This window comes from Podarcis bocagei (assembly GCF_964188305.1).
Source record: "Podarcis bocagei genome assembly, chromosome: 7".
In the NCBI taxonomy this organism is placed as follows: domain Eukaryota; kingdom Metazoa; phylum Chordata; class Lepidosauria; order Squamata; family Lacertidae; genus Podarcis; species Podarcis bocagei.
The window spans coordinates 30,731,487-30,756,898 of NC_138132.1; the positions used below are offsets into that span (position 1 = coordinate 30,731,487).

Consider the following 25,412-nt stretch of genomic DNA (forward strand, 5'->3'; position numbering starts at 1 on the left):
AATGAAGTTAGAGTGGAATCTTTTGTAGGCATGGGGGACCTTAATATCTATATTATGTTTTATGTACATTACCTAGCTGCAGTCTTTGCAACAACTCTGTAAGGCTGCCTTTTCTCCAAAACGTCTGTGCTGGCTAGGGCCAATGGGAGTCACAGCAAAGCATCTGGAGGGCACCAGTTTGGCAAAGGCAGGTACGCCAGTGGTATCTTTCCATTTTGTAGATGGGGACGTGGCAGGGGAGGAAGGCTGAGCAATAGACTGTGGCTTGTCCAATGCCACCTATGGAGTTCATGGCAGACATGAGAAGTGAACTGGGGATACACCAATATTTGTAACTGTCTCTGAGCCACTATGATACACCACTTCCGGGATGTGCCTGGCAAGGATTTCCTGGTGCCCAGAGCCTACCCTCCCTTTCCTGAAATTAGTTTTGAGAGAAGTATTCCATTGTAATCAGCAGAATAGGCCGTGGTGTGTGGTTGGTTGTTGTTGTGTTGTGCTGTCCATAATTTCCCTAGTTTGCAGTTGTGTCCACAGGCCCCACAAGGTTGGTGACTCCTGCGGCCCTAAATCTCATATACTGCATCATTTGTGAGTGCCATGCTGCCTATTTATAGCTTAAGCCACTTTTCTCTAAAAATGCAGCCAAGCAGAAACCTGATTTTCCCCAAATTCCACTGAATCTTATTTATTTAATATCATTTCATAAAATTTATATACTGCTTGATTGCAAAAAAAAACCCCTCAACACTGTTTACCAAAAAATGCTTTGAGGTTTTTTTTCCAGCAATAAGTTTTATACACATTTTAGCTTTTCGAGGTAAATATCCCAAGTTTGCATATATACATTATGTATATATGCTTTCTACACCAATATTCCCTGTGTAAAGAATATAACAAATGAAGAAGCATCTTTGGAAAGCGCTGCTGATAACTTATTAAATGTGAACTCTTACGTGGTTGTGAAGATGGGGAACAGAACTTAAACATTTGCTAGGTTTCCTTTATTTTAATTGGCTGCTTTTATAAGCCTCCTGTGCATCACCAGCAACCCAGCACATCTGATTATCAGGCGTGCCAAAACACAGGTGCCATGTGGGAAAGTGCTTATGCCGCTTGTTTTGCAGACAGGGAGGTAAATCTAGTTCTTCAAGCCCCAGGGACACAGGGAGCTGCCTTATACCAAGGCAGACAAACAATCCATCTAACTCAGTATTGTCCAAACTGACCGGTAAGCAGCTCTCCTGGGTTTCAAACAGGGGCCTCTCCCCACCCTACCTGGAGCTGCCAGGGATTGAACCTGGGATTTCAGCATACAAAGCAGATGTTCCACCACTAGGGCCTGCCTTTCCCTTTCAGGGATCTACACCTCTGGATCTGCTTTCTCTTGTCCATGTGTCTTTACCAACCTAGATAATAAGCCTGCAGTCTCCAGCAAGGTTCAGCAAAGCTGTGTCTCCAGTTCAGGGCGAAGCAGTCCCCAGGGACCATTGATTACTTCTCTGATTTTGTCTGTTGTCAGCCAGAGAAGCCTGTCTGGATTTCACACTGTACTGCCCCCTGTATCCCCCAACAATGACCGGGAAGCCCCTTTGCAGTCCAGTTGTGCTGCTGCAACTGGAGAGCACCTGAAAATCCTTCCTTCATACCCGGCCTGCAGCAGTCACAAAACTTCCTCACTTTTGGGGCAAAGCAAGTGTATTTACCAGAAGATAGTTTTCACCAGTGCCAAGTTACTTACACTGTTTTAACAGCAGCGGCTTTATTTACAAACCCAGGAGTTTTTAACTTGACCTTGTCATCAGTCTTGGTGTGGAGTAAAATAATTAATAACGGTAATTCACCTCCATCCTGAGGGGGCAAAGGGATGCAATGGCCTAAATGTCAGTACCCTTCTCAGGCTTGTGTTTCCTGCTTGTGTGTGCTTGTAAATCTAATAGTAAATTTCCCAAGGTTTGGGTGAATCACCTGAGAAGGTCTGAAGAACATCTGTTTTCATAGCTCACAGATTGTTTGTTGGAGAACTGCACTGCAAAATCTGGGTAAGTGTGAATTTTGAAGGATGCCTATGTTTTGGTTCTCATATTGCTTTGATAAATCCAGCTTTGAATGCTAACAGAATCACCCCCACCCTTACCAACTGGCAGTGGCTGCTCAGGGTTTCAGGAAAGAATGTTTCCTTGCCCTGCCTAGAGATTCCAGGGATGAAGTCTAGGACCCTCTGCACACAAGTCATGCGGTCTACTACTGAGCTACAGCCCTTTCCTGTGAAAATGCTGATTGTCACACATCTTAAAAGAAAACTAAATGAATAACATGTTTTAAAAACAGACTGGGTGTGATATGTCGCCCAGCTGAAGGTCTGACATCTTACTTTAGGATGGGAAGACGGTTGCTGCCTGCCAAGTGCCTGAGCCAAGCTCTCTTCTCTTCTGGGGAAGTCTTCCTGTGCAATATGGGATGTGGCCGTTGGGTGGGAGACATGGCTGAATAGGCCACCGTGTGATCACAAAACTGATGATTCACTAGCCAAATGGAACAAGGCAGCCACACCTGTATTTCGGCCCCTCTAGGGTCTGCCCTAACTTTAGGTAGAGTGAGGCTGATGCCTCAGTCCCTTGTTACAAAAGGGCAGCAGTTGGTTTCTTGTTTTATTATTATTGGAATTTATCTCCCAGACAGAGATACTCATGAGGTTTTTCTGCCTCAGGTGGTAAAATAACACATACATAATGCACACTTCAAGGGGAATGGTGCAATTTACTGTTCTGCCTCGGGCAGCAAAATGTCTTGGGCTTTTTGTATCCTCCTGTGTTGATCATTGACTGCTAATCCTGAAAACAGCACAACGCTAACAGAGAACTGGGGCACAGTGGGAATCAAGTGCTCCACATATATATTTAGACCACAACTCCAGTCATCCCTGATGTTTGGCCATACTTGCTGAGGTAGATGGGAACTGGAAACAAACTAAATCTGGAGGGCACCATGATTGCTACCCCTGCCATAAATGATGAAGTTAGATATAAATTACCCCATCAAAAAACAAACCAACCAACCTGCAGGCTACTGAGGAAGGCAATACAAGAAAATAAAAGAGTGAGGGAGCCTCCCTCCACCAAGCAAAATACAACTACCCCACCTAAAGTCACTAGCCAAATGAAACAGCACGCCAATTCATACTCTGGCTATGTAAACATTATCAGCTTAAAGTGCATCTTGGCTGTTCTTCTCAATTTGGATCAAAGCTGGCTTGGGAGAAAATGCATCAAAACGCACTATTTCCTAAGAAACTGCGGGATATATATGGATTGTACTAACATCATGTGTACACTGCTTCCAAAACCAGAAGTGGAAGTGCACTGGATGCAGACTATATTGGAGTGTGTACGCATCCTCCGTCTTCCTGAAGGGGACGTTGTTATGGCACATCCATTCCACTCAACATCCTGCCTTTAGCTGTGGCTGTCTCCAGCAGGTACCCCAGAGGGAAGGAAAAACCCAAAAACTCAGGCTACTGCAGCAGGAAACAATGTCCTGCCAGCCTGGGCCCCAGTTTCCTCTCCTCTCTGGGTGGCCTGCCTTGATTGCCTGCCTTTCCTTAGCTGAAAAGCACACCAGGCTTCCTGTCCAATGGTCTCGCTCTCCAAACCAACACCTGCATGAACACGATGGCAAGCCAATCAAAGGAAGCACTCAAACAGAGACATATTCCTAGGCTCCCCCGCCAATGCAAACCCACTTGAGCCAGCAGAAGTGCAAAGGCTCCTGGGAGTCGTATTCCACCTCTAGGCAAAACAAAAGGTGAATTGTTTTACTGGGCACCATATATTCTACAGTGTATCTCCTTTGCTGGCCCACACCAGCGTTTCAGACCTGCGTCCTGCCCTGCCGCAGTTATTTTGCAGTTTGAGGCAAAATACACAGGAGTCCCTTTTGTAGCTCATAAACTGAAGCAAGGCCAGGGTGCGGGGGGAGGTCAGAACAGGGGAGCAAATTAAAATATTCTTCCCAGGTACATTGCAGAAATTGGAACCCACTTACTCAGCTAGCTTTTTATTATAAGAAGGGGGGAAATAATAAAAAAGATAATTACATCTCCTGTCACAGAAAACGCCAATATCACACCCTGGTCCCATAGTACAGCACCTACACTCTCAACAACAATAGAGTCAAAGGTGGTGTCTTGTCCAGAACACATGGGGGACAGGGGCAAGTCTAAACCCATGCCTTCCCAGTCCAGCACTCCAACCACTGCACTCTCCAATCACCTTGGGTTGTGATGCCATTGCCATGTAACCACAGTAAATACTAAGGGAACTGGATCTGAGAACCCAAGCCTTTTCAGGGAAAGCAATAAGGTTCAGCATGTCCTGAGATCTGACAAGCCTCAGGCTGAATAATGTGTGTGTGCGTGCACATGCCTAGAAACAGCCACAACTGTTGTTCCATCATCTGAAGGGAGCAGAGCTAACCTCTATGCGTACAGCTGCACTGTGAACTTATATCTGCTTTACATCAGCTTTTTTATTTTTAGATATCTGTATGCTGCTTTTCTGGGGAAATCCCATTCAAATAATCTTTCAACAATAAAAAGTGCATGCAAAAAACAATCAGTATCAGTAATACCAAGGAAAAAGACCACACACACACACACACACACACACACACACACACACACGTACTGTATATGTATGTATTTACATATAAAGAAAGTATAAAAATAAATTTAAAGCAATAAAAACAGACTCACGATTCCAGTAATACAATGATATAGCAACTTATTTTCATAAACTACACAGGGGAAGGGCCAATCAATGCAAATCAGACTTCAAGGCTTTACAAAAAGACAGAAGCCAATCCCAGCTCTACTGGGAAGCTCCATATGTGTTGAGCCACCACAGAAAAGGTTTGCTCCCTTGTGGTTCCCTCAAGCTGACTGGTCGGTAGTTTCCTGAATCTTCTTTTTACCCCACCTTCAAAAAGGGTTGGGGGTAGACCCAGGAAACTCCCAAATGATTAGCTTGACACCGATACCAAGAAAGGTCCTAGATTAGATTGATATGTGAGCACATAGGAAAAAAGGATGCTGTCATCAGCGGTGGAGCATATGCCTGCGCTGCCCAGGACGGGCACGCTCCCAAGGGGGGCAGGATATGGAGGGTGCCCTCCCAGGCACGGGATAGCCGCTTGGGTGCATGGAGGGGCGTGTGCGCCCTGCAGCTGGGGGCGGAGCAAGCTGCCAATGGTGGGCATTCAGCACTCCGAACGCCCGCGACTCCCAAGCCTCCCCCAGCTGTCAAAACAAAGGGGGAAGGGGGAAATGCTGCTGGCAAAGCGGCGCAGCTCCCCCTTTCCCCCGACAACTTGGGGTAGGCTTGGGAGTCGCGGGCGGGCAGTGCATCAAATGTCACCTCCCTCAGCAAAGACACCTGGGGCAGTGCACCCCCACCGCACCCCCTTCCTCCGCTCCTGGTTACTAAGACCCAGTATGGGTTTCTCAAAAACAAGTCATGCCAGATGAACCTCCTGTGTGTTTTTGATAAAGTTACAAGCTTTGTGGATCAGGGGGATGCTGTGGACATAGTGGATCTTGATTTCAGTAAGGCTTTTGACAATGTTCCCCATTATTCTTGCAGAAAAGCTGGTAAAATGTGGGCTGGACAAGGTAATGGCTAGGTAGATTTGTAGCTGGTTGACTGAACCTAAAGAGTGCTCACTAATGGTTCCTCATCATCCTGGAAAAAAGTGAAAAGTGGGGTGCCACACAATTCTATCCTGGGCCCATTGTTGTTCAACAACTTTATAAATGAGAGGGATAAAGGAATGGAGGGGTTGCTCATCAAATTTGCAGATGATATCACACTGGGAGGGGTAGCTAATGCCACAGAAGACTGAATCAGGAATCAAGATGATCTTAGAAGTTTGGCCCATACTGGGGCCAAAACTAACAAAATGAATTTCCACAGAGACAAATGTACCAGCTGAATAAATATAAGATGGGGGGCACCTGGCTTTCCTGTAGTACATGTGAAAAGGATCTAGGGGTCTTAGTAGACTACAAGCTTCATGTGAGTCAACAGTTTGATGCAGCAGCAAAACAAGGCAAATGCTATTCTAGCCTGCATCAACAGAAGTACAGTGTTCCAGTCAAGGGAAGCAATAGTACCACTCGCTTCTTCAGACATTCTGTGGCCTAACTACCACCATCACGAATGCAGACCACACACTGCAGCCTTATGGCCTCCAGGCAACCTCTGCTAGTCAACAGACACAGTGCCACACACTCTTAGGCACCACTGTGAGACAACCAAAATGGCACAATCTCTTCATCACCTAGCAACCAGCACTAGGAGACACAGCATGATGTCCTCCTTTCTCCTAGCAACTACCACTTAGAACTTAAACACCTTCTCCGTTAACTATGGTTTCTACTTGTAGGAGAAAAGGGCAGGGATGGAATCACCATAATTACTGTGGGGTCTAGGCAGAGGAGGTGTGAAGCTAACGTTAAACATGGAAAGATGAAGGCAACAATTTTAAAAAAATTATCAGTTATATGCCAACCTATAGCCAAGTTCTCAGGGCTACTGGTAAGAACAATACAGTGGTACCTCGGGTTACATACGCTTCAGGTTACAGACTCCACTAACCCAGAAATAGTACCTCAGGTTAAGAACTTTGCTTCAGGATGAGAACAGAAATCGTGCTCTGGCGGCACAGCGGCAGGCCCCATTAGCTAAAGTGGTGCTTCAGGTTAAGAACAGTTTCAGGTTAAGAACGGACCTCTGGAATGAATTAAGTTCTTAACCCGAGGTACCACTGTAAAAGTAATCTGAACATTTTAAGTAGATAAAAACAGTAAGAGGCCTGGGCCTGGGAGTTGTTGTTCCTTCAAGATAAAACTCTACACCCCCCCCCACTTCAGCCTCCTCTGGACTCTGTGCACCCGAAGGCTACTTACCTATGTACTGCCCTTTGCCTTCCCGAAATGGAGGGCCGAGAGGTCCTTTCACCACAGGCTGCATGTATTTGATCTGCCCATAACCACCTCCAGCTCCCCCTCCAGTCACCGTGGAGATGCCAACCACCAGCAACAGCCACAGGGTTACTTCATGGAGCATCGTGGCTTTGTTGGTAGTCTCTCTGCAAACAAAACGTGACAGCAAAATCACCTTTTGAGAAGATCTCTAAGCTGTTCCTTGGATATTTTTAGCAAAAACAAAGCAGGTGTATGTGTATGTGAGAGAGATTTTGCTAGAGCAGGGATGGGGAACCTCAGGCCCTGGAACCAACTACGGCCCACTGGGCCAAACACCCTCCCAAGCCACTAGCCCTGCTGTGCACCCTCCCTGAGTGTTTTTGCATGGCTGGAATGTGCCCTTGAGATCTGATATGCTTCTTGCTAACCTCGATGGAAGAGAGAAAGGTGTCTGCGTGAAAGCCTGTGTAGAAGAGGTCAGCTTAATGTCCAAAAGTCCACATTTCTTTCTCTGCCCACTTTTGGTTCTGGCCCTGCCTGTGACTCTCTGGCTCAAAAAGGTTCCCTGCACCTGAGCAAAATTCCCCAGTGTTTTCCCCACTCCCCCAACACCCCAGTTCTCCTCCTTTGTAGCAACTGGTTCTTGATGCTGCCAAATTATTTTACTGAGGGCTTTCTATCCATGCTCCTCCACGCAGAACACCCTGTATCTGTTGTTGCCTGTCCTAGAATGTGCCCTTCACATTGCTGACAAGAACACCCCATCTGCTGTGCAGACAGATGGAGACAAGATACAGAAGAAGAAGAAGAAGAAGAAGAAGAAGAAGAAGAAGAAGAAGAAGAAGAAGAAGAAGAAGAAGAAGAATAGTTTGGATTTGATATCCTGCCTTTCACTCCCCTTCAGGAGTCTCAAAGCGGCTAACATTCTCCTTTCCCTTCCTCTCCCACAACAAACACTCTGAGGTGAGTGGGGCTGAGAGACTTCAAAGAAGTGTGACTGGCCCAAGGTCACCCAGCAGCTGCATGTGGAGGAGCGGAGACGCGAACCCGGTTCCCCAGATTACGAGACTACCGCTCTTAACCACCACACCACACTGGCTCTGCAACTGCATTCCTATATCATTTTGAGATGAAGTGGGAATTTCAGCTAGCATGACATGTGGTACCTGTCAACCCCGTTTTATACATCTGTTGAACATGGGCAGACTGGCCCCTCCCTAAATCTCCTTTGTATCAGGCCACTGCAAGGAACAGTGTGGGCAGATTACCCTAGTGTAGATACATCGTGAATGCATAGAATCATAGAATCATAGAATCATAGAATCATAGAGTTGGAAGAGACCACAAGGGCCATCGAGTCCAACCCCCTGCCAAGCAGGAAACACCATCAGAGCACTCCTGACATATGGTTGTCAAGCCTCTGCTTAAAGACCTCCAAAGTAGGAGACTCCACCACACTCCTTGGCAGCAAATTCCACTGTCGAACAGCTCTTACTGTCAGGAAGTTCTTCCTAATGTTTAGGTGGAATCTTCTTTCTTGTAGTTTGGATCCATTGCTCCGTGTTCGCTTCTCTGGAGCAGCAGAAAACAACCTTTCTCCCTCCTCTATGTGACATCCTTTTATATATTTGAACATGGCTATCATATCACCCCTTAACCTCCTCTTCTCCAGGCTAAACATGCCCAGCTCCCTTAGCCGTTCCTCATAAGGCATCGTTTCCAGGCCTTTGACCATTTTGGTTGCCCTCCTCTGGACACGTTCCAGTTTGTCAGTGTCCTTCTTGAATTGTGGTGCCCAGAACTGGACACAGTACTCCAGGTGTGGTCTGACCAGAGCAGAATACAGTGGCACTATTACTTCCCTTGATCTAGATGCTATACTCCTACTGATGCAGCCCAGAATTGCATTGGCTTTTTTAGCTGCCGCGTCACACTGTTGGCTCATGTCAAGTTTGTGGTCAACCAAGACTCCTAGATCCTTTTCACATGTACTGCTCTCAAGCCAGGTGTCACCCATCTTGTATTTGTGCCTCTCATTTTTTTTGCCCAAGTGCAATACTTTACATTTCTCCCTGTTAAAATTCATTTTGTTTGTTTTTGCCCAGTTCTCTAATCTGTCAAGGTCGTTTTGAAGTGTGATCCTGTCCTCTGGGGTGTTAGCCACCCCTCCCAGTTTGGTGTCATCTGCAAATTTGATCAGGATGCCCTTGAGTCCATCATCCAAGTCGTTGATAAAGATGTTAAATAAGACCGGGCCCAAGACAGAACCCTGTGGCACCCCACTAGTCACTCTTCTCCAGGATGAAGAGGAACCATTGATGAGCACCCTTTGGGTTCGGTCAGTCAGCCAGTTACAAATCCACTGAGTGGTAGCAGAGTCAAGACCGCATTTTACCAGCTTCTTTACAAGAATATCATGGGGCACCTTGTCAAATGCCTTACTGAAATCAAGGTAGGCTATATCCACTGAGTTCCCTTCATCTACCAGGCTTGTAATTCTGTCAAAAAATGAGATCAGGTTAGTCTGACATGACTTATTTTTCAGAAATCCATGCTGACTATTGGTGATCACAGCATTCCTTTCTAGGTGCTCACAGACTGTTTGCTTAATGATCTGCTCCAGAATCTTCCCTGCTATTGATGTCAGACTGACTGGGCGGTAATTATTTGGGTCCTCTCTTTTCCCCTTTTTGAAAATAGGGACAACATTTGCCCTCCTCCAGTCTGCCGGGACTTCGCCTGTTCTCCAGGATTTCTCGAAGATGACTGCCAGTGGTTCTGAGATCACATCTGCCAGTTCTTTTAATACTCTTGGATGCAGTTCATCTGGCCCTGGAGACTTGAATACATCTAAACTAGCCAAATATTCTTGTACTGTCTCCTTAGTTATTCTGGGCTGTGTTTCCTTTGCTGAATCATTTGCTCCAAATTCTTCAGGTCGGGCATTGTTTTCTTTATCGGAGAAGACTGAGGCAAAGAAGGCATTGAGGAGTTCAGCCCTTTCTGTGTCCCCTGTTTGCATTTCACCATCTTCTCCTCTGAGTGACCCCACTGTTTCTTTGTTCTTCCTTTTGCTACGAACATACCCATAAAAGCCTTTTTTGTTGCTTTTAACCTCTCTAGCAAGCCTGAGTTCATTCTGTGCTTTAGCTTTTCTGACTTTGTGTCTACACGTGCTGGCTATTTGTTTGAATTCCTCTTTGGTGGTTTCCCCCCTTTTCCATTTTTTGTACACATCCTTTTTTAATCTTAATTCAGTTAAAAGTTCTTTAGATAGCCACCCTGGCTTCTTTAGGCACCTTCCATGTTTCCGTCTCATTGGTATTGCCTGACGTTGTGCTTTTACTATCTCCCTCTTAACAAACTCCCAGCCATCATGAACTCCCTTTCCTTTTAGTATTGCTGTCCATGGGATCTCACCCAGCACTTCCCTAAGTTTTATGAAGTCGGCTTTCTTAAAGTCAAGAAATTGAGTCCTAGTATGCTTGGCTGCTCCTTTCCGCTGTATAGTAAACTTCAGAAGAGCATGATCACTCGCGCCTAATGATCCTTCCACTTCTACCCCACTAACCAGGTCATCAACATTGGTTAGGACCAGATCTAAAATGGCTGTTCCTCTTGTTGCTTCTCCCACTTTCTGGACAATGAAGTTGTCTGCAAGGCCAGTGAGGAATCTGTTTGACCTTATGCTCTTGGCTGAGTTTGACGTCCAACAAATATCCGGGTAAATGAAGTCCCCCATAGCTGACTCCTGAGGGCTTGGGGAAGAATCCATGCAACCACGTCTTTTAAATCAGGCCGCTTGTTTCAAAAACAGCCAAAGCACATATTTATTCATTCAAAAACATTCCTAGGTTGCTTTTCAGTAGGACAAACCACAACTCACAGGCTGAGTACACACCGTACATTTAAATCAAACAATCCTGGGAACTGTAGTTTGCTAGAGGTGCTGGGAATTCTAGCTCTCTACAGTTCCCAAGATTCTCTGGGGACGAGAAATGTGCTTTAAATGTATGGTGTGTACACAGCTAAAGTTTTTTTTAGCTGTGTTTTACAAAACAGCAATATAAGAGCACCGTTGTAAAGCACCCACAGGGTTGCATAACTAACAAAAACCTGACATAGGGTAGAAACAAACCACTGTGGATGCCCATCCTACTTTTATTTTATTTATTTTATTTATTACATTTCTATACTTTTATTTATTAGATTTCTATACTGCCCCTTCAATGAAAGATCTCAGAGCGGTTCGCAAGACAATATCACAGGGCCCTCTTCATTCCATAAGGTAGGGACCCCTGCAGAGAATGCCTGCCACTGTCTTTCCACCAGATGCTTCTCTGCAGGCTGTTGCACGATCAGCATGGCATTCTCTGATTATTTTAAATGAACTCACAGATCTATTTCAGGTAATTTGGTCCCAAGTGCAGTGCTTTTCAACCTCGGTTCCCCCATTTGTTCCTGAAGTACAACTCTCACCACTCCTGACCTTGAGCTTAGCTGGCAGGGGATGACAGGAGTTGCGGTCCAACAACATCTGCGGACCCAAGGTTGAAGATTACTTCAGGGCTTTATCTGCTATCAAGGACTTCTTACAACTGGCTTGGTAGCAAACTGGCAGTCTGTGCAGCCCCTCCAGCACAGGAGCTATATGTGCATGGCTAGATACCCTGCTCAGCATTGTAGCCGCTGGGTTCGACCCCAGCTGCAACTTCCAAACCAGCCTTAAGGGTAGCCCCACACAGAGTGCATTACAGCAGTTCAATTTTGAGGTTACCAAGGCATGGGTGAGAGCAACTAAGCTATCCCTTAGTATTTCCAGGAACAGGTCTAGCTGTTATGCCGGCCACAGCAAATATGCCTCTGAAGTAAATGACACCCACTCTAGAACGCTCCTTACAGATTTACAGATTCATCCACCACCACCACCTACCCTTTAATGAGATCATAATGAAGCAACAGTGGGGTGGAGGGGATGACCAAGCTGAGGGTTATTATCACGTCTTTCAACTGAGCAGGATTTCCTCCAGCAAAAAATGTGTGCGCTTGGGAATTGGCTCTTGAGAGCGTCTCTGATTCCAAAGCCAAGGCCTCACTGTGCTGCCTTTGAAACCCTCTGGCTTGAAGAGGGGCTGTGAAGAAACCCTGTTGTGTTTGGCGACTTGAAAAATGACTATGTCAGAGACACAATTCCCTCACTTGGAGTATCGCCAGAGCTAGTAACTCTCCGCTGTGGTGCTTCTTAAAACGTCAACAGGAGTTTGTTTGGTCAAGTACTTATGAGTAACCTTGACTGCTTATGATGCTCAGTAATGCCAGACGCTTGCTAAAGTGCCCACTTGTGTAAAATTAAAGGGCCTTCTATAAATACTGCCTTCTACTCTTGCGACATTTTCCGAGGCATAGGCTTCAAATGAGGCCTGTATGAAGCAAAGGACAGTTTATTTTCTGACAGGTTTAATGACACAGAACACCAAAAGTGCTGTGGACTAATTGAACCACAATCGCCATTAATAAAAATTAAAGACCTCGGCCTTTTCCTGCCTCCGAAGGAATGAAGAAAGCTACTCCTTGCCTGGATTTGATTGGAATTTCCTGAGCTGAAATGGGAGCAGGGGGAGGGGGAAAAAATACACCATGAAGAAAGAGGAAGAAGAGTTTTAACAGCGGGTAGCGATGGAGATTGGTCCCCACATGGAAGTGATTTGAATGCTATGTGGGCTTGGCGGGAACCTGAAAGATCTTTAGTAGCAATGTCATTCCTCGTCTAACCCAAATGATGTATATTAAGTCTCCTTTTATTACTTTTACCTTTGAGAAGAGGGCTCCTGCCCTCACCCGGCCAAAAGGTGGCAAGGGCTGCAGCTGACTGAGGGAAATGATCTGAGGGAAAGAGTTTGTGTTGGCTGCTTCCTTCCATGTCTCCCAAGGTTTCTGCACAAACTGCCCCCTTGTCACCAGCAGAGGAAATGGCTCCTCGCTCAGAGAGGAAGCTGGTGGAGGGCAAGAATTAATGCAAGCTACATGGGACCCCAGGAGGAATAAGACCTATCACCTTTCCTTTAAAGGAAAAAAACAAACCCCAGCAACTTTTGAGGCTCCATGTGAGACTAATATTTCAGTGAAATCGGTGTACAGTGGTGTCCAAACTTTTTTCAAAGAGGGCCAGATTTGATGAAGTGAAGGGCTGTGAGGGCCGACCAATGGGCCAACCATTGGTTGTTGACCCTTTTTTAGGGTTGAAGTTGTTGGGGTTTTGGGGGGGATTTTACCCCAGGAAACAAACTGCCACAGGGGCCGGATCAAACCGACTGGTGGGCCAGATTAAGCCCCCGAAATTGACTTTGGACTTGCCTGGTGTAGACCTAGAACAGCCTTTGACAACCTGGAGCCCTCCAGCTCTTTTGGACGACATCTCCTATCAGCCCCGGCCAACACAGAAGGCTGCCCTAGAGCAAGCACATTGTGGAAGGACATGAGTGGGGAAAGAACTGCTAAGCTGATCTTCTAGGGAGAAGAGAGGATACAATGGACTATTCTGGAAAAGAACATTGCTAGCAGGCTAAAACCCTGAACAGGAGCATTCCTAAATTTGGTATTTTTTACAAATCTTCAAGTCTCTGTGTGACTGCCTGATCCCTGACTTGTGAAGACAGCTTTCCTGGGAACTGAATCATAACCACCTACGAAAGCAAGTTGGTAAGGGTGGCTTCCAATCCAAACTTTATTCAATATTCACCTGATCATTAGATTACTATCAAACAGATTCCTCTCTCGTGATGCCTCCTTCTTACTCAGCATAGATGAGATATTGGATATGTACTATCAACATCAAAAAAACGAAGATCATGGCTACTGGGCCCATCACCTCCTGGCAAATAGAAGGGGAAGAAATGGAGGCAGTGAGAGATTTTACTTTCTTGGGCTCCATGATCAGTGCAGATGGTGACAGCAGTCACGAAATTAAAAGACGCCTGCTCCTTGGGTGAAAGGCAATGGCAAACCTAGACAACATCTTAAAAAGCAGAGACATCACCTTGCCAACAAAGGTCCGTATAGTAAAAGCCATGGTTTTCCCAGTAGTGATGTATGGAAGTGAGAGCTGGACCATAAAGAAGGCTGATCGCCGAAGAATTGATGCTTTTGAATTATGGTGCTGGAGGAGACTCTTGAGAGTCCCATGGACTGCAAGAAGATCAAACCTCTCCATTCTGAAGGAAATCAGCCCTGAGCGCTCACTGGAAGGACAGATCGTGAAGCTGAGGCTCCAATACTTTGGCCACCTCATGAGAAGAGAAGACTCCCTGGAAAAGACCCTGATGTTGGGAAAGATGGAGGGCACAAGGAGAAGGGGACAACAGAGAATGAGATGGTTGGATGGTGTTCTTGAAGCTACCAGCATGAGTTTGATCAAACTGCGGGAGGCAGTGGAGGACAGAAGTGCCTGGCGTGCTCTGGTCCATGGGGTCACGAAGAGTCGGACACAACTAAACGACTAAACAACAACAACTATAATCAATAAGAAATCCATGGCAACTGAGCATACTCAGCCCTCTTCACTGGGTTGTTTATTGAATCCCCCCCCCAACTGAGTTTTTTTGGGAGGTACTTCTGCTGCACACTTAGCTACTTGCATTTTTGGGGAGTGGGAACAGAGAAGATGATGGAGAAATGCTGCTAATTAAATGCAACCCAAAGTACGATGTTCAAAGGGTGAATCCAACAACAGGAAACTATATTTTTCACTGTCCCCCACCTTTAAATCTTGCCCTTACCAAAACAATAAGGACCTTGCTACTGCAGATGACTCTGAGATTTTGTCTGTGTAGCTGTTTCTCTCTCTCCTCTTTCAAGGTTTTCTTCATACCAATCCCTCGAGCCACAGAACAGGCAGAATCCCAAACCAAGTAGGCTTCAAATCAAAGGTAAATATACGTCAAGGCCTTTACTATTCATTATAATTTTCCTTGTTTGTTTGTTTTACCTTTCAACAGTGTGGAGCTGAATGGGATTCAAACAACAAAAGAGCACAGGAAGCTGCCGTAGACTAGCTCAAACTATTCTCCCCTTTGACTGGCAGCGGCTCTTCAGGCTCTCAGGTGGAGATCTTTGTTCATTCGCTGCTATCTGATCTTTTAAACCAGAGGTGCCAAGGATTGAATTTAGGACCTTCTGCATGTGGAAGGCCACTACAAGCAGCAACTCAACAAAGCTCATTTATCACAACCCAACTGGAAGCCAGTAGTCAAGAACAATGAATACATAGCCATGAGTTTCCTTGTTATGCATATAAGATGGCTTGCTGAAAGCAGGTCCATAAGGTTTGCCCTAGTCAGGTGCACATCAACAGCTAGACCCAGGGATTCTGCCTAACAGGGTCTCCATTTACTCATGAGCAGTAATAGGCTGGAGATGGACAACAGCATATTCAGTGCTGCATCACTGCCCCTGCCATTTTTATTTTGACCAACAGTCCCCCTGGTTTAATCAACTGGGTGTGCAGACAATATTCAGCTAGATGGACTAACGAAACCAAGTCTTATGAGGAACACTTGAGAGAGTTGGGTATGTTTAGCCTGGGTAAGAGGAGACTGAGAGGAGATAAGGGCTGTCACATAGAAATTGGAGCAAGCTTGTTCTCTCCTGCTCTGGAGGGTAGGACCTGAACTAATAGATTCAAGTTACAAGAAATGAGGTTTCAACTGAACATCAGGAAGAACTTTCTGATGGTTAGAGCTGTTCAACCTTGAGAGGTGGTGGACTCTTCTTCATTGAAAGAGTTTAAGCAGAGGTTGGGTGGCCAACTGCCATGGATGCTTTAGTTGAGATTCCTGCATTGCAGGGAGTTAGACTAAAAGACCCTCAGGACTCCTTCCAACTCTACATTTCTCTGTTTCTGTTATTCTATCCAGCAATGATCTGGACAGGGTCAGAGGCTGCAGAGGCAACAGATTGGCAGGGCAAGTCTGGGACAGGGCAGAGAGCTAACTGTGCAGGATAGGGAGACACTGCACCTGAGGTAGCTGGACATTAACTCCCCAAGGAATCTTTCAGACCACCAGGGCCCATAGTGCCAGAGCCTGGACCCTGATGGAACCTTCCCCTGAGACTGAAGAACCAGATGCCTCCCACTGCATATTGCCAGCCAGCTAGCCAGCATCAGGAGGGATGCTATGGAATGAAGGAGGAGGGCTAATCTTTACGCCAGACCGCTGGCCATTTAAGGCTCTGAAGTGCTCTCAAGGGGGTGCAGTCTAGAAGAGGTACCGTTTTTGCTCTCCATGAGACACACTTTTTTCCTCCTAAAATCTAAGGGGAAATGTCTGTGCGTCTTATGGAGCGAATGTGTGGTCCCTGGGGCTGGGGGACCCGGGCTTCCCCTGCAGCCTTCCCACTGCTCCCCGGGGCTGGTGGACGGGGAAGCCCGGCTTTCCCCCACCGCCAGCCCCAAAGAGCAGGTCGGGGAGCAGCGGAAAGGCTGCGCGCAGCCTTCCCACTGCTCCCAGAGCTTGTGGGGCTGGGGGGGGGGAAGCCAGGGTCCCCCCCAGCCTTGGGGAGCAGCAGGGAGCCCTGCTCTTTGGGGCTGGGGGGGGAAGCCGGTGGGGGAAAGCTGCTGCCCTGGGGAGGCTTCGCACGGCTATCCCTGACTTATGCAGGAGGTGGGGGAAGGGCCAGAATTCCCCCCCTAAAGTAGGTGCACCTTATGGTCAGGTGCACCTTATGCAGCGAAAAATACGGTAATCTGGAGACAGAGGCATAAAAGGCTTTAGTCTGCTCCTAGTCTTTATTACAACAAGTTGCTCATCTAGAGCTGTCTGTGGTCCAGTAGCCTTGCAACATACCAGAACACATCAGAAGCAAAGACTGCCTTTCCCCAGTCTCTGTAGAGGTACTTTGTTTAGAAATTCCCTAGCATCTTTTCTGTGTCTCCATTAGGCTTCCCCTTTCCCGCTCTCTGAGGTATTTTATATCCTCCCGGTCTCTCCTCCCTTCTTTCTACTAAGAAACTTTTAACAACTTCTCTCATGAAACTGTACTCATGAGTTGTACAGGGCCCCAAACCAGCAGAATCTTAATCGGTTGTTTGGACTTGGGTGACCAAACAACAAAACAAGCCAGCCAAAAGTATAAATATAGACAGCACCTTGAGCCAAAAACGTAAAACTAGGAATACAGTCAACAATGGTGGAACACAGGAATGAACCAGAAATTCAAAACTCAGTATTGTGTCTGTTACCCTGAGTTCCTTTGGGAGGAAGAGTGGGAGGAAAATAAGTTGAATAAATATTATGGAAGTAGTAGCAATTTGGTAACGCACTACAGCAATACATGCACACACCACTTTGTAGGTGAGTATGTTTATAGATTTATTACATTTTTATCCAGGCAGTGCACACAGTCCTTCCCCCATTTTATCTTTCCAACAATCCTGTGAGGTAGGTAACAGTGAGACTGTGACTAGATTGAGGTTCAGCCACTGTTCTTCTTCATGGCTGAGTGGGGATTTGAGCCCAGGTCTCCTGGGTCTTCATTTTATGATTATTTCACATAGGCTGTCATTTAACTCTATCTAGCAGAGAAGAAAAATACAAAAAGGAGCAGAGCCAGAGAGCCACAAACATTTAGGTCATACCAGGTAAGGGGGGAAAATCAAACTGCTGATTCAGACTATTCCACATCCCTCCATGATCCCCCTGCTTCAGCTTTCTTTTTATACAGCAGAAAACATATTTTTACAGCTGAGATATCTTAATATGGGCTTCTTCTCTCCTTTTAGACAAATCCCCATAAAACAATGTTTCATAAAAACAAGTGCTCTTCTCCTAAACTCTAAAAGACACAGAAAATAATAAAACCACCAGGGCCCCTTAGAGAAGCAAACTGGCTCAGAATTGCAGTGCAAACGAAGCCCCATATGCCTCTGATACACATAATCCACTTCCACAAAATGAAGTACAATAAAGTATATCGTTGAGCAAGTCATTTTGTCTCAGAGGCCTGGATGGCTGTGCAAACATGGGTGGGGCTCATGCTGTGTCTTGAGTCTGGCCAACTGCAATATAGGCAGGTTTCTCATTATCTCATTGCACAGGGTAGTATATATGAATCTTAACGGTAAAGGTGTCTGTGAGTGCTTCAAGGCTGTTGCAATTTTGAGGTGGAATTCAACCCCCATGCTGCCAAATTCAGGTTGAGCAATGAAAGGTGATGTGGCACTCTTGTGCATCACACTCATTACCCCCACCACCACTGAAATTGGAGAATGAAAGGAAACTGGATGGAAAGTGTGGGGTAGCACTTACTTGACCCAATGTCATATAACTTCCCTCCAAACAAAGCAGAATGAATGGACAACGTACTTTAACCACCCCACAGGACAAATGCTCAGTAAACAAGTTGTCTGGATGTGAACTGTACCACAGTGTAGTTTGTAGAACTGGTGGAGAATGAAAACATTTTATCAATTTGATTAACTGCAAATGTTTTCAAATAAATATATTGTTTTTAATGCAAGTAAGCATATGGATGTTCAAGTGCTAACTTAGAATAAGGATTTCCCCTCTTCTTTCACACCTGAAAGAATGCTTCTTCCAAGATGATGCCTGCTGTGAAACATGTGGAATCTAAAAACAAAGAAATCATGCATTTTTGCTGCAAAACTATTATCACTTTTATTTAAAAGTTACTAGTTAATCTACTAAAATCCAAACAATGAATTAACTAAGGCTGCAACCCTAAGGAGTGGGGCAAAATCCGATGGTGGTTCAACCACCATATCCAGTACCTTGGAAACAATAGGAAGAAAATGGGAGAGGGGGATTTTGATATGCTCCTGAGCATGTTCAAACTTCTTCCTGGTTTTTGGGTGAATCAGGTGTGTCAGCTATTGGATCCTTTGGATCCTCCAAACTGCCCCTCACTCAAATACAGTGGTGCCTCGCAAGACGAAATTAATCTGTTCCGCGAGTCTTTTCGTCTAGCGGTTTTTTCGTCTTGCAAAGCAACCCTATTAGCGGCTTAGCGCTATTAGCGGTTTAGCGGCTATTAAAGGCTTAGCGGCTATTAAAGGATTAGCGGATTAGCGGCTAAAAGGCTATTAGCGGCTTAGCGGCTTAGAAAAAGGGGGGGGAGTGAAAAAAAATCGGAACACTTGCAAGACGTTTTCGTCTTGCAAAGCAAGCCCATAGGGAAAATCATCTTGCGAAGCAGCTCAAAAACGGAAAACCCTTTCGTCTAGCGGGTTTTCCGTCTTGTGAGGCATTCGTCTTGCAGGGTACCACTGTAGCTCCCTCTTTGGTCCTACTGATGCTGGTGGCTCTGGCACTGGATGGGCCAGGGTGTTGGAGGGTTTGGCATCACTTTTGTGATGCTTCACCTTTCCTTCTAGCTGTATCTAGTTTTTAATTTTTGTTATTTATAGTTTGCAAATTGTTATGGGAATTCCCCCCCCCTTTGAAAAGCAGTCTATATCTAAGTTGTTAAACACAGTTCACTAAATATGATGCATTAAGTAAGTCCTGGGTCCAGATACGTTCTTTACATGCTGGTTTCCGTTCGCCAGGGTTACCATGCCTCCACTAGGCAGGCTTCTTCCTTTGTGGGCTATGCCTTTCCATCTGTGAAGACGAAGGAAGCTGTGCCAGCAAAATGCACCAAAGCAAATGTATCCTGGCCACTCATCAGTTGGGAATCTGGCATAACACTCCGTCTCCAGGACATCGACACTCAGCTCCGTAGAAGTTTATAAAAAGATGGGATGGGGAAGACAAGCTCTTTGGGGGCTGGCCTTGAACCCTGGCAACCTCCCATCACATCCCAGACTAAAATAAATCAGCTCAAATTGGGCGTGAAAAAGAAATCCATCGCTTGCCTAGGCCAAAACTTCCTCTGCAGACAGGGCCATGAGTGTGGGCTTTAAACCATGAACGGGGGCGAGGGGGGAGAGAGGGGAGAATCTGTGCTGTAAACCTGGCACAAGATGCACTCACCATAGACCATCTTGAATAACTGTGCTAAAGCGAAAAGGACTGCATCTGCCAACAGTGAAACTAAAATTGGTCACAGAAGTGCATGACCAACGAACAACAGATTTCTAGAGTGCAAAGTACTAGAAAACTGCGCTGAAACTACGCTTGATGCTCATTACAATCTCTCACACACCCAACACAAAAATATTTTTAACCAAGGGCATTTGCCCAGGTTCCAATCTCCAATGTGGGAGGGCATGCTGCGGAAGGCGGGGCAGGTCTTAAACCTTTCATTTCTGCCGGTCTTCTACCCTGAAATTGCCCTCCCCTCACAACTGCTTTTAGTCTCATGGGGTTGGGGGCAGAACCAAGTGCCCATACTGGAGGGTGAATAGCATCACCTGTAATTTCTGCCTCATTTCTTAGCTAATGGCGTCTCTTTGCCTGCCACACACATGCACACGCAAACTCACACGCTTATGTACAATCAGATTTTATTTCTTGATTAAATAGAGAAGATGTATGAAAAGCTCTGAATACCAGTTGCTGGTAAGTGCAGGTGGGGAGAGGTGCTGTTGTGCTAATGTCCAGCTTGCAGGATTCCCTCAGGCATCTGGTGGGTCACTGTGACAACAGGATACTGAACTAGATGGGCCATTGGCCTGAAGCTCGTCTTATGCTCTACACCTTTTTCAGCTGTGGGCTGGTCCACCGTCCCTCAGACCATGTAGTGGGCCGGATTATATTTGGGGGGGGGGGGGAAATATGAACGAATTCCTATGCCCCACAAATAACCCAGAGATGCATTTTAAATAAAAGCACATATTCTACTCATGTAAAAACACGCTGATTCCCGGAACGTCTGCGGGCCGGATTGAGGAGGCGATTGGGCCGCATCTGGCCCACAGGCCTTAGGTTGCCTACCCATGCTCTACACTCACTAGGACTAGAATCTTGGGTTAGAGTTGCATGAGTAGATGCCATCCTTCCCCCTTGCTCAAAGGTGTGGAAATTTCACACATGGCCTGGTCACACAAGTTACAGAACTGTATTATTAATTATTTACAAAAAGGCTGCACATCATCATGACAGAATCCATTATGTCAAGCCAGCTTTTAAAAATAAGGCTCTAAAGCTTAATTTGAACCAAGGGACACCAGGAACTGCCCTGTAATAATAAGGGAGGAGTGCCTCTTAAAATAGAAGATCCTTCAACAAATCAGGGCTAGCATCTTCTGCATTAAGGGGCAAGGCTTCCAGATCATAGAATCATAGAATCATAGAGTTGGAAGAGACCACAAGGGCCATCAAGTCCAACCCCCTGCCAAGTAGGAAACACCATCAGAGCACTGATCAGAGGATATTGATAACACATAGAAAGGAAAACATGAACTGTAGGGTTGCCACTTATGCAATGACAAAAAAAGAGGAAAGTGTCACCAAAAAATAAGATAAAAGAGGATAGAATGTGCACAGGCTAATTTGTATTTACAGATTTAAATGTAGAAATAATTACTATAATTTCAATAGAAATACATCTCGCCACACTGGCGAAGACTGACAGGTGACCTGTGTCCTGTCTGCTGTCCATGTGCTAACAGCTGTTGATGGGCAACTTCAACCACCACCCCTGCTTTCATTCCTTATGGTTTTTTGTTTTCAGTTTGGATAACTCCTAGCCATCTCCAAATCAGATGTTTCATGGTTATATTTCCAGATCAGACAACTTTGCTGTTTGCAAGGTGAAACAAAATCTCCGATAACTCATACAACAGGGCAGTACACAAGGCAAGCAAAGAAACAAATTTACATTTTGCCTGTTGGAAGAGAAATTTAAATTACTTTGGGGTTCTATGTTGTGTATGGAAAGCTGTTTTGTTTTGTTTTTCTTCTGCTGGATTCTAACTGGGTTATGCTTACTAATTAAAATTCCTACTGAAATTGTAATCCTTCCCTTCCCTCGCTCTCATTCCCTGTTCCATAAGAAAGCATACAATAAAATTTAAACACAGAAATGCAATAGCTCTCTAGCTGTACAATAATAGAATTAATAAAACAATCTGCTGAAATGTGAACCTGTGAGAACAAGGAAAGTTGCAGAAATAAAGAGTGAGGAAAATTAACCAAGGGTCAAAGTTCTTGGCTCCCTGGGCAGGTCTCCATCCCCAAGACAATGATCCTGTAACAGGAGATTTAGGAGGGTAGAGGATTCCAGGCAATGTGAATTTACTAGCTTGTAACACAGACCCCCTTGTCCCAAGGAGTTGTAAAAGCAGCATAAAATTGGGCCTTCAAGGGGGGGGGGAAATACAAAGCAGATCCCCCACGGAAGGGATAAGTAACGGGGAGGCACAAAATGAGTCCCAGGGAGGTAACTCAACTGGGCCATGGGACTTGGGCTGTCTAAGTTGTTTCTGATGGTGATATAACAAGCATTGCAACCACATAACAACAAAAAGTCAATGCTGGAGGAGGAAGTCACAAATTCTGCTAAACCAAGGGAAGATCTGTCCCAGTTTGCTTTTTCAGTGTTGTGTTTGTGTATATATTTAGAGAACATTTTGTCAATTCCATGCGGGAAACTACAAATCACAAAGAAAATGGGGACAGGAGATAAAATGGAGGGGAAAAACATATGGTACGCCCTCATAGCTTGTGTAGAAAACCGAGTACGTGTTGGTAATTTAGGACATCTGATCCATATTGCAGATCATTTTCTGTGTTCATATGAACACAAGGAAGCTGCCTTCTTCTGAGTTAGACCTTGGTCCATCTAGCTCAGCACTGTCTGCACTGACTGGTAGCCACTCTCTAGAGTTTCAGACCCAGTCCTATATGGGGAGGCTGGGAATTGAACTTGGGACATTGTGCATAAAAGGCGGGTGCTCTGCAACTGAGCTACAGCTCTTCCCCTACCATTGGCCCACAGTTCTCATCCGCCCCAGTCAGCATGGCCAGGGATGAGAGCTATGGCCCTTCAAGTTACATTGGTCCTCTGCATGTCCTCTGCCTGAGCTGTGTGAACTACACACAGTATATAGTTTACAAGATTGGCTTTATAGTCTTGGCATGGGCAAGTCCAGGTGAATTACCTTTTCCAGGGCCACCTTTCACATTTTTTGTTTCACCCTATGGCTGTTGTGGCAAAGCAAACATCAGCTGCTACAGAAAGGAAGCCCTTTTCCTTTTCTTTGCTGCTTAGGAATTACTAAACAATCAGCTCTGGTTTTTATCCCCATTCAATGTTTAGACACCTCCTTTGAGGAAATAGAGGTAGCGATTAATACCAAGTAAGCAAACAGCATGATTCACAATGGTTGTTATCTGCTTTCTGGTCCATCATTAGAAAGCATGGCAGGGCAAATTAAACACGATATTGTTCAATCATTAAGTCTTCTCCAGTCACATATTTTAAAAGGAGTGTTTGCAACATTAAAAAAGAGGGTGTGGATAAAGGTAGAATAACTTTTCCTTCTTAGCGTCATCCCAGGCATTTGCCCCTTGGCCTGGCTCTCTCCTTGTATCAGGATGGGCTGCGAGTTGTGGGAAGAGAGTGTGGGTGTCAGGCCTGGGGCAAATTCAGCTTCCCTCATCCACACACAATTTCTGCTGTTAAAAGCACCCACCCCAACCATGCCCAGCTTTATACATGAACAAGTGGGACTTGCAACAAAATGTTGCAGCATGAAGTGTTCCTGTTCAGGATGCCAGCGAGCCAACCAGTCACACCCTTTTCCATTATATTCCATTCCTTTATTCCCTTCCCCAGTTTTTTACCCCCTCTCCAACAGTCAGTCTTCAATGCCTACTGGGTATCCATTGGATTCCTTTCTCCTTAGGAATGCTAATGCCTCCCTTTTGTGCTTGTATGGAGCAGACTTGGTGATTGCACCAACATGGCTGCCCCCATCATGTCTCTTTGGCCCAGTGAAGGAGGCCTTTGTGAAATTAACAGCCCTGCAAGTTTTCCTCTGCACATACTGACCCAAAAGATTCCACCCCAGTTTCACCTCCATCATCATCCTTCATCATGAGACAATACTGCTCAGTTTTGACTTATGCATCAACTGGCTTACTACTATTAAAAAACAAGATAGAGGTTATGCAATTCCTTAAAGACACACCTAGAAAGGGGCTCCAAGCAGAGTGAGAATTGCATTCTGAGACTTGCATGCTCTTGTTTCTCCCTCTCCCTGCAAACTGGGCATTTAGAGAGCTCTAGCCCAGCTTAGTGGTAACAACAACTCCCTTGAATGCTCTCAACGAACAAGGAAAGTCAAAAAAATATATCTGCAGCTCACCCTCCCTCCTTTTCTGAGAAACACATACGGGCAGAAGCCGAAGGTCCCTTCTCCCTTTTCCTTTTATTGTGGAAAACAGCAAACATAAATCCCAAACCATCCCGAAGCACGTCTTTTAACTCACCTGCCTGTCTTGAAATGCTTCATTCTCCAAGTCCAGACTCTCCCACTTTCCTTCCTAAGGCTCCTGCGCACAGCCTGAATACTTTGATTGTCTTTTGCCAAGCTGTGACGTATACACCCACTTACATATTCCCTCTAAACATCAACAAGCTCCATCCCGAGACAAAGTGGTCAATTTATTACTTTGAAGGGGTTCTCTGTGCGCAGGCAAGTGTGGCATTAACCACACACTTCAGCTTTAGCTTCGCCTTGTAAACTCTATGGCAGATAAATGATTTCTCTTCTAACGCTGGAATTAGGTCTTCGTGTGTGGCTGCACCACAAGGCTGGCTGGCTTCACCAGCAATAATGATGCATCTGACTAGAGAAAGGAATCATCACTGGGAACTCCTGAATGGGATTTCTACTCTCTGGATATTCAGTTTGCACACCTCTACAATGCATATTTCTTTAAAGCCACAGATGGCAGATAGATAGATAGATAGATAGATAGATAGATAGATAGATAGATAGATAGATAGGGCTGCTGTGATTATGCTGAAGTTCTATGGATGTACAGAAAAAGCCACCACATGTGGCAATGGACACAGAAATCAGCCTCCTTCAAATCTCAGGTGTCTTCCTCTTCTATTTTTTTAAGGGGAGCACAATTCTAGCCCTTATAGCTTTGAAAATATGCTTGAATGGGTGTCAGCAATGGCTGCAGAAATCTGAGTGGCCATTGCTTACTGGTTGGCAAGGCACTAAGAATCCACAAAGCTGCCTTGAGGGAGCAACCAGAGCTCAATCAGGGCCAAATTACATGTTACATGGGAGAGCTATGGTCAGATCTTGACGGTTTTAAAGCAGACACAAGGATTCTGGATTTGAACCTACTAGGGAAAAGGGATAGGTATGTAGACTGTGCCTATTTCCTCTTGGCGTGGGGCTAACACCACCTGACATGGCAAATGGTAAAAGAGTGAACACACCTCCAGGCAGTGCTGATTCTCCAATCAAATTTGGAGTCCCACCTACAGCTGTTTCAAAATGAAAATA

At 45.5% G+C, this 25,412-nt stretch overlaps 1 protein-coding gene across 4 annotated transcripts in view; it reads right to left on the reverse strand.

Moving 5' to 3' along the window:
• COL8A2 (collagen type VIII alpha 2 chain) overlaps positions 1 to 25,412 on the reverse strand; it is a 208,450-nt gene that overhangs the window by 9,910 nt on the left and 173,128 nt on the right. For 2 of the 4 annotated variants that reach the window (XM_081200044.1, XM_081200043.1), the window contains one exon: positions 6,965 to 7,146. In XM_081200044.1, the coding sequence (XP_081056170.1) occupies positions 6,965 to 7,124 (160 nt within the window). In that variant the 5' untranslated portion in view covers positions 7,125 to 7,146. Of the gene's footprint in view, positions 1 to 6,964; positions 7,147 to 12,793; positions 13,138 to 24,375; positions 24,467 to 25,412 lie in introns of those variants that run through there. The other 2 variants (XM_081200042.1, XM_081200045.1) reach the window with 2 other exon arrangements.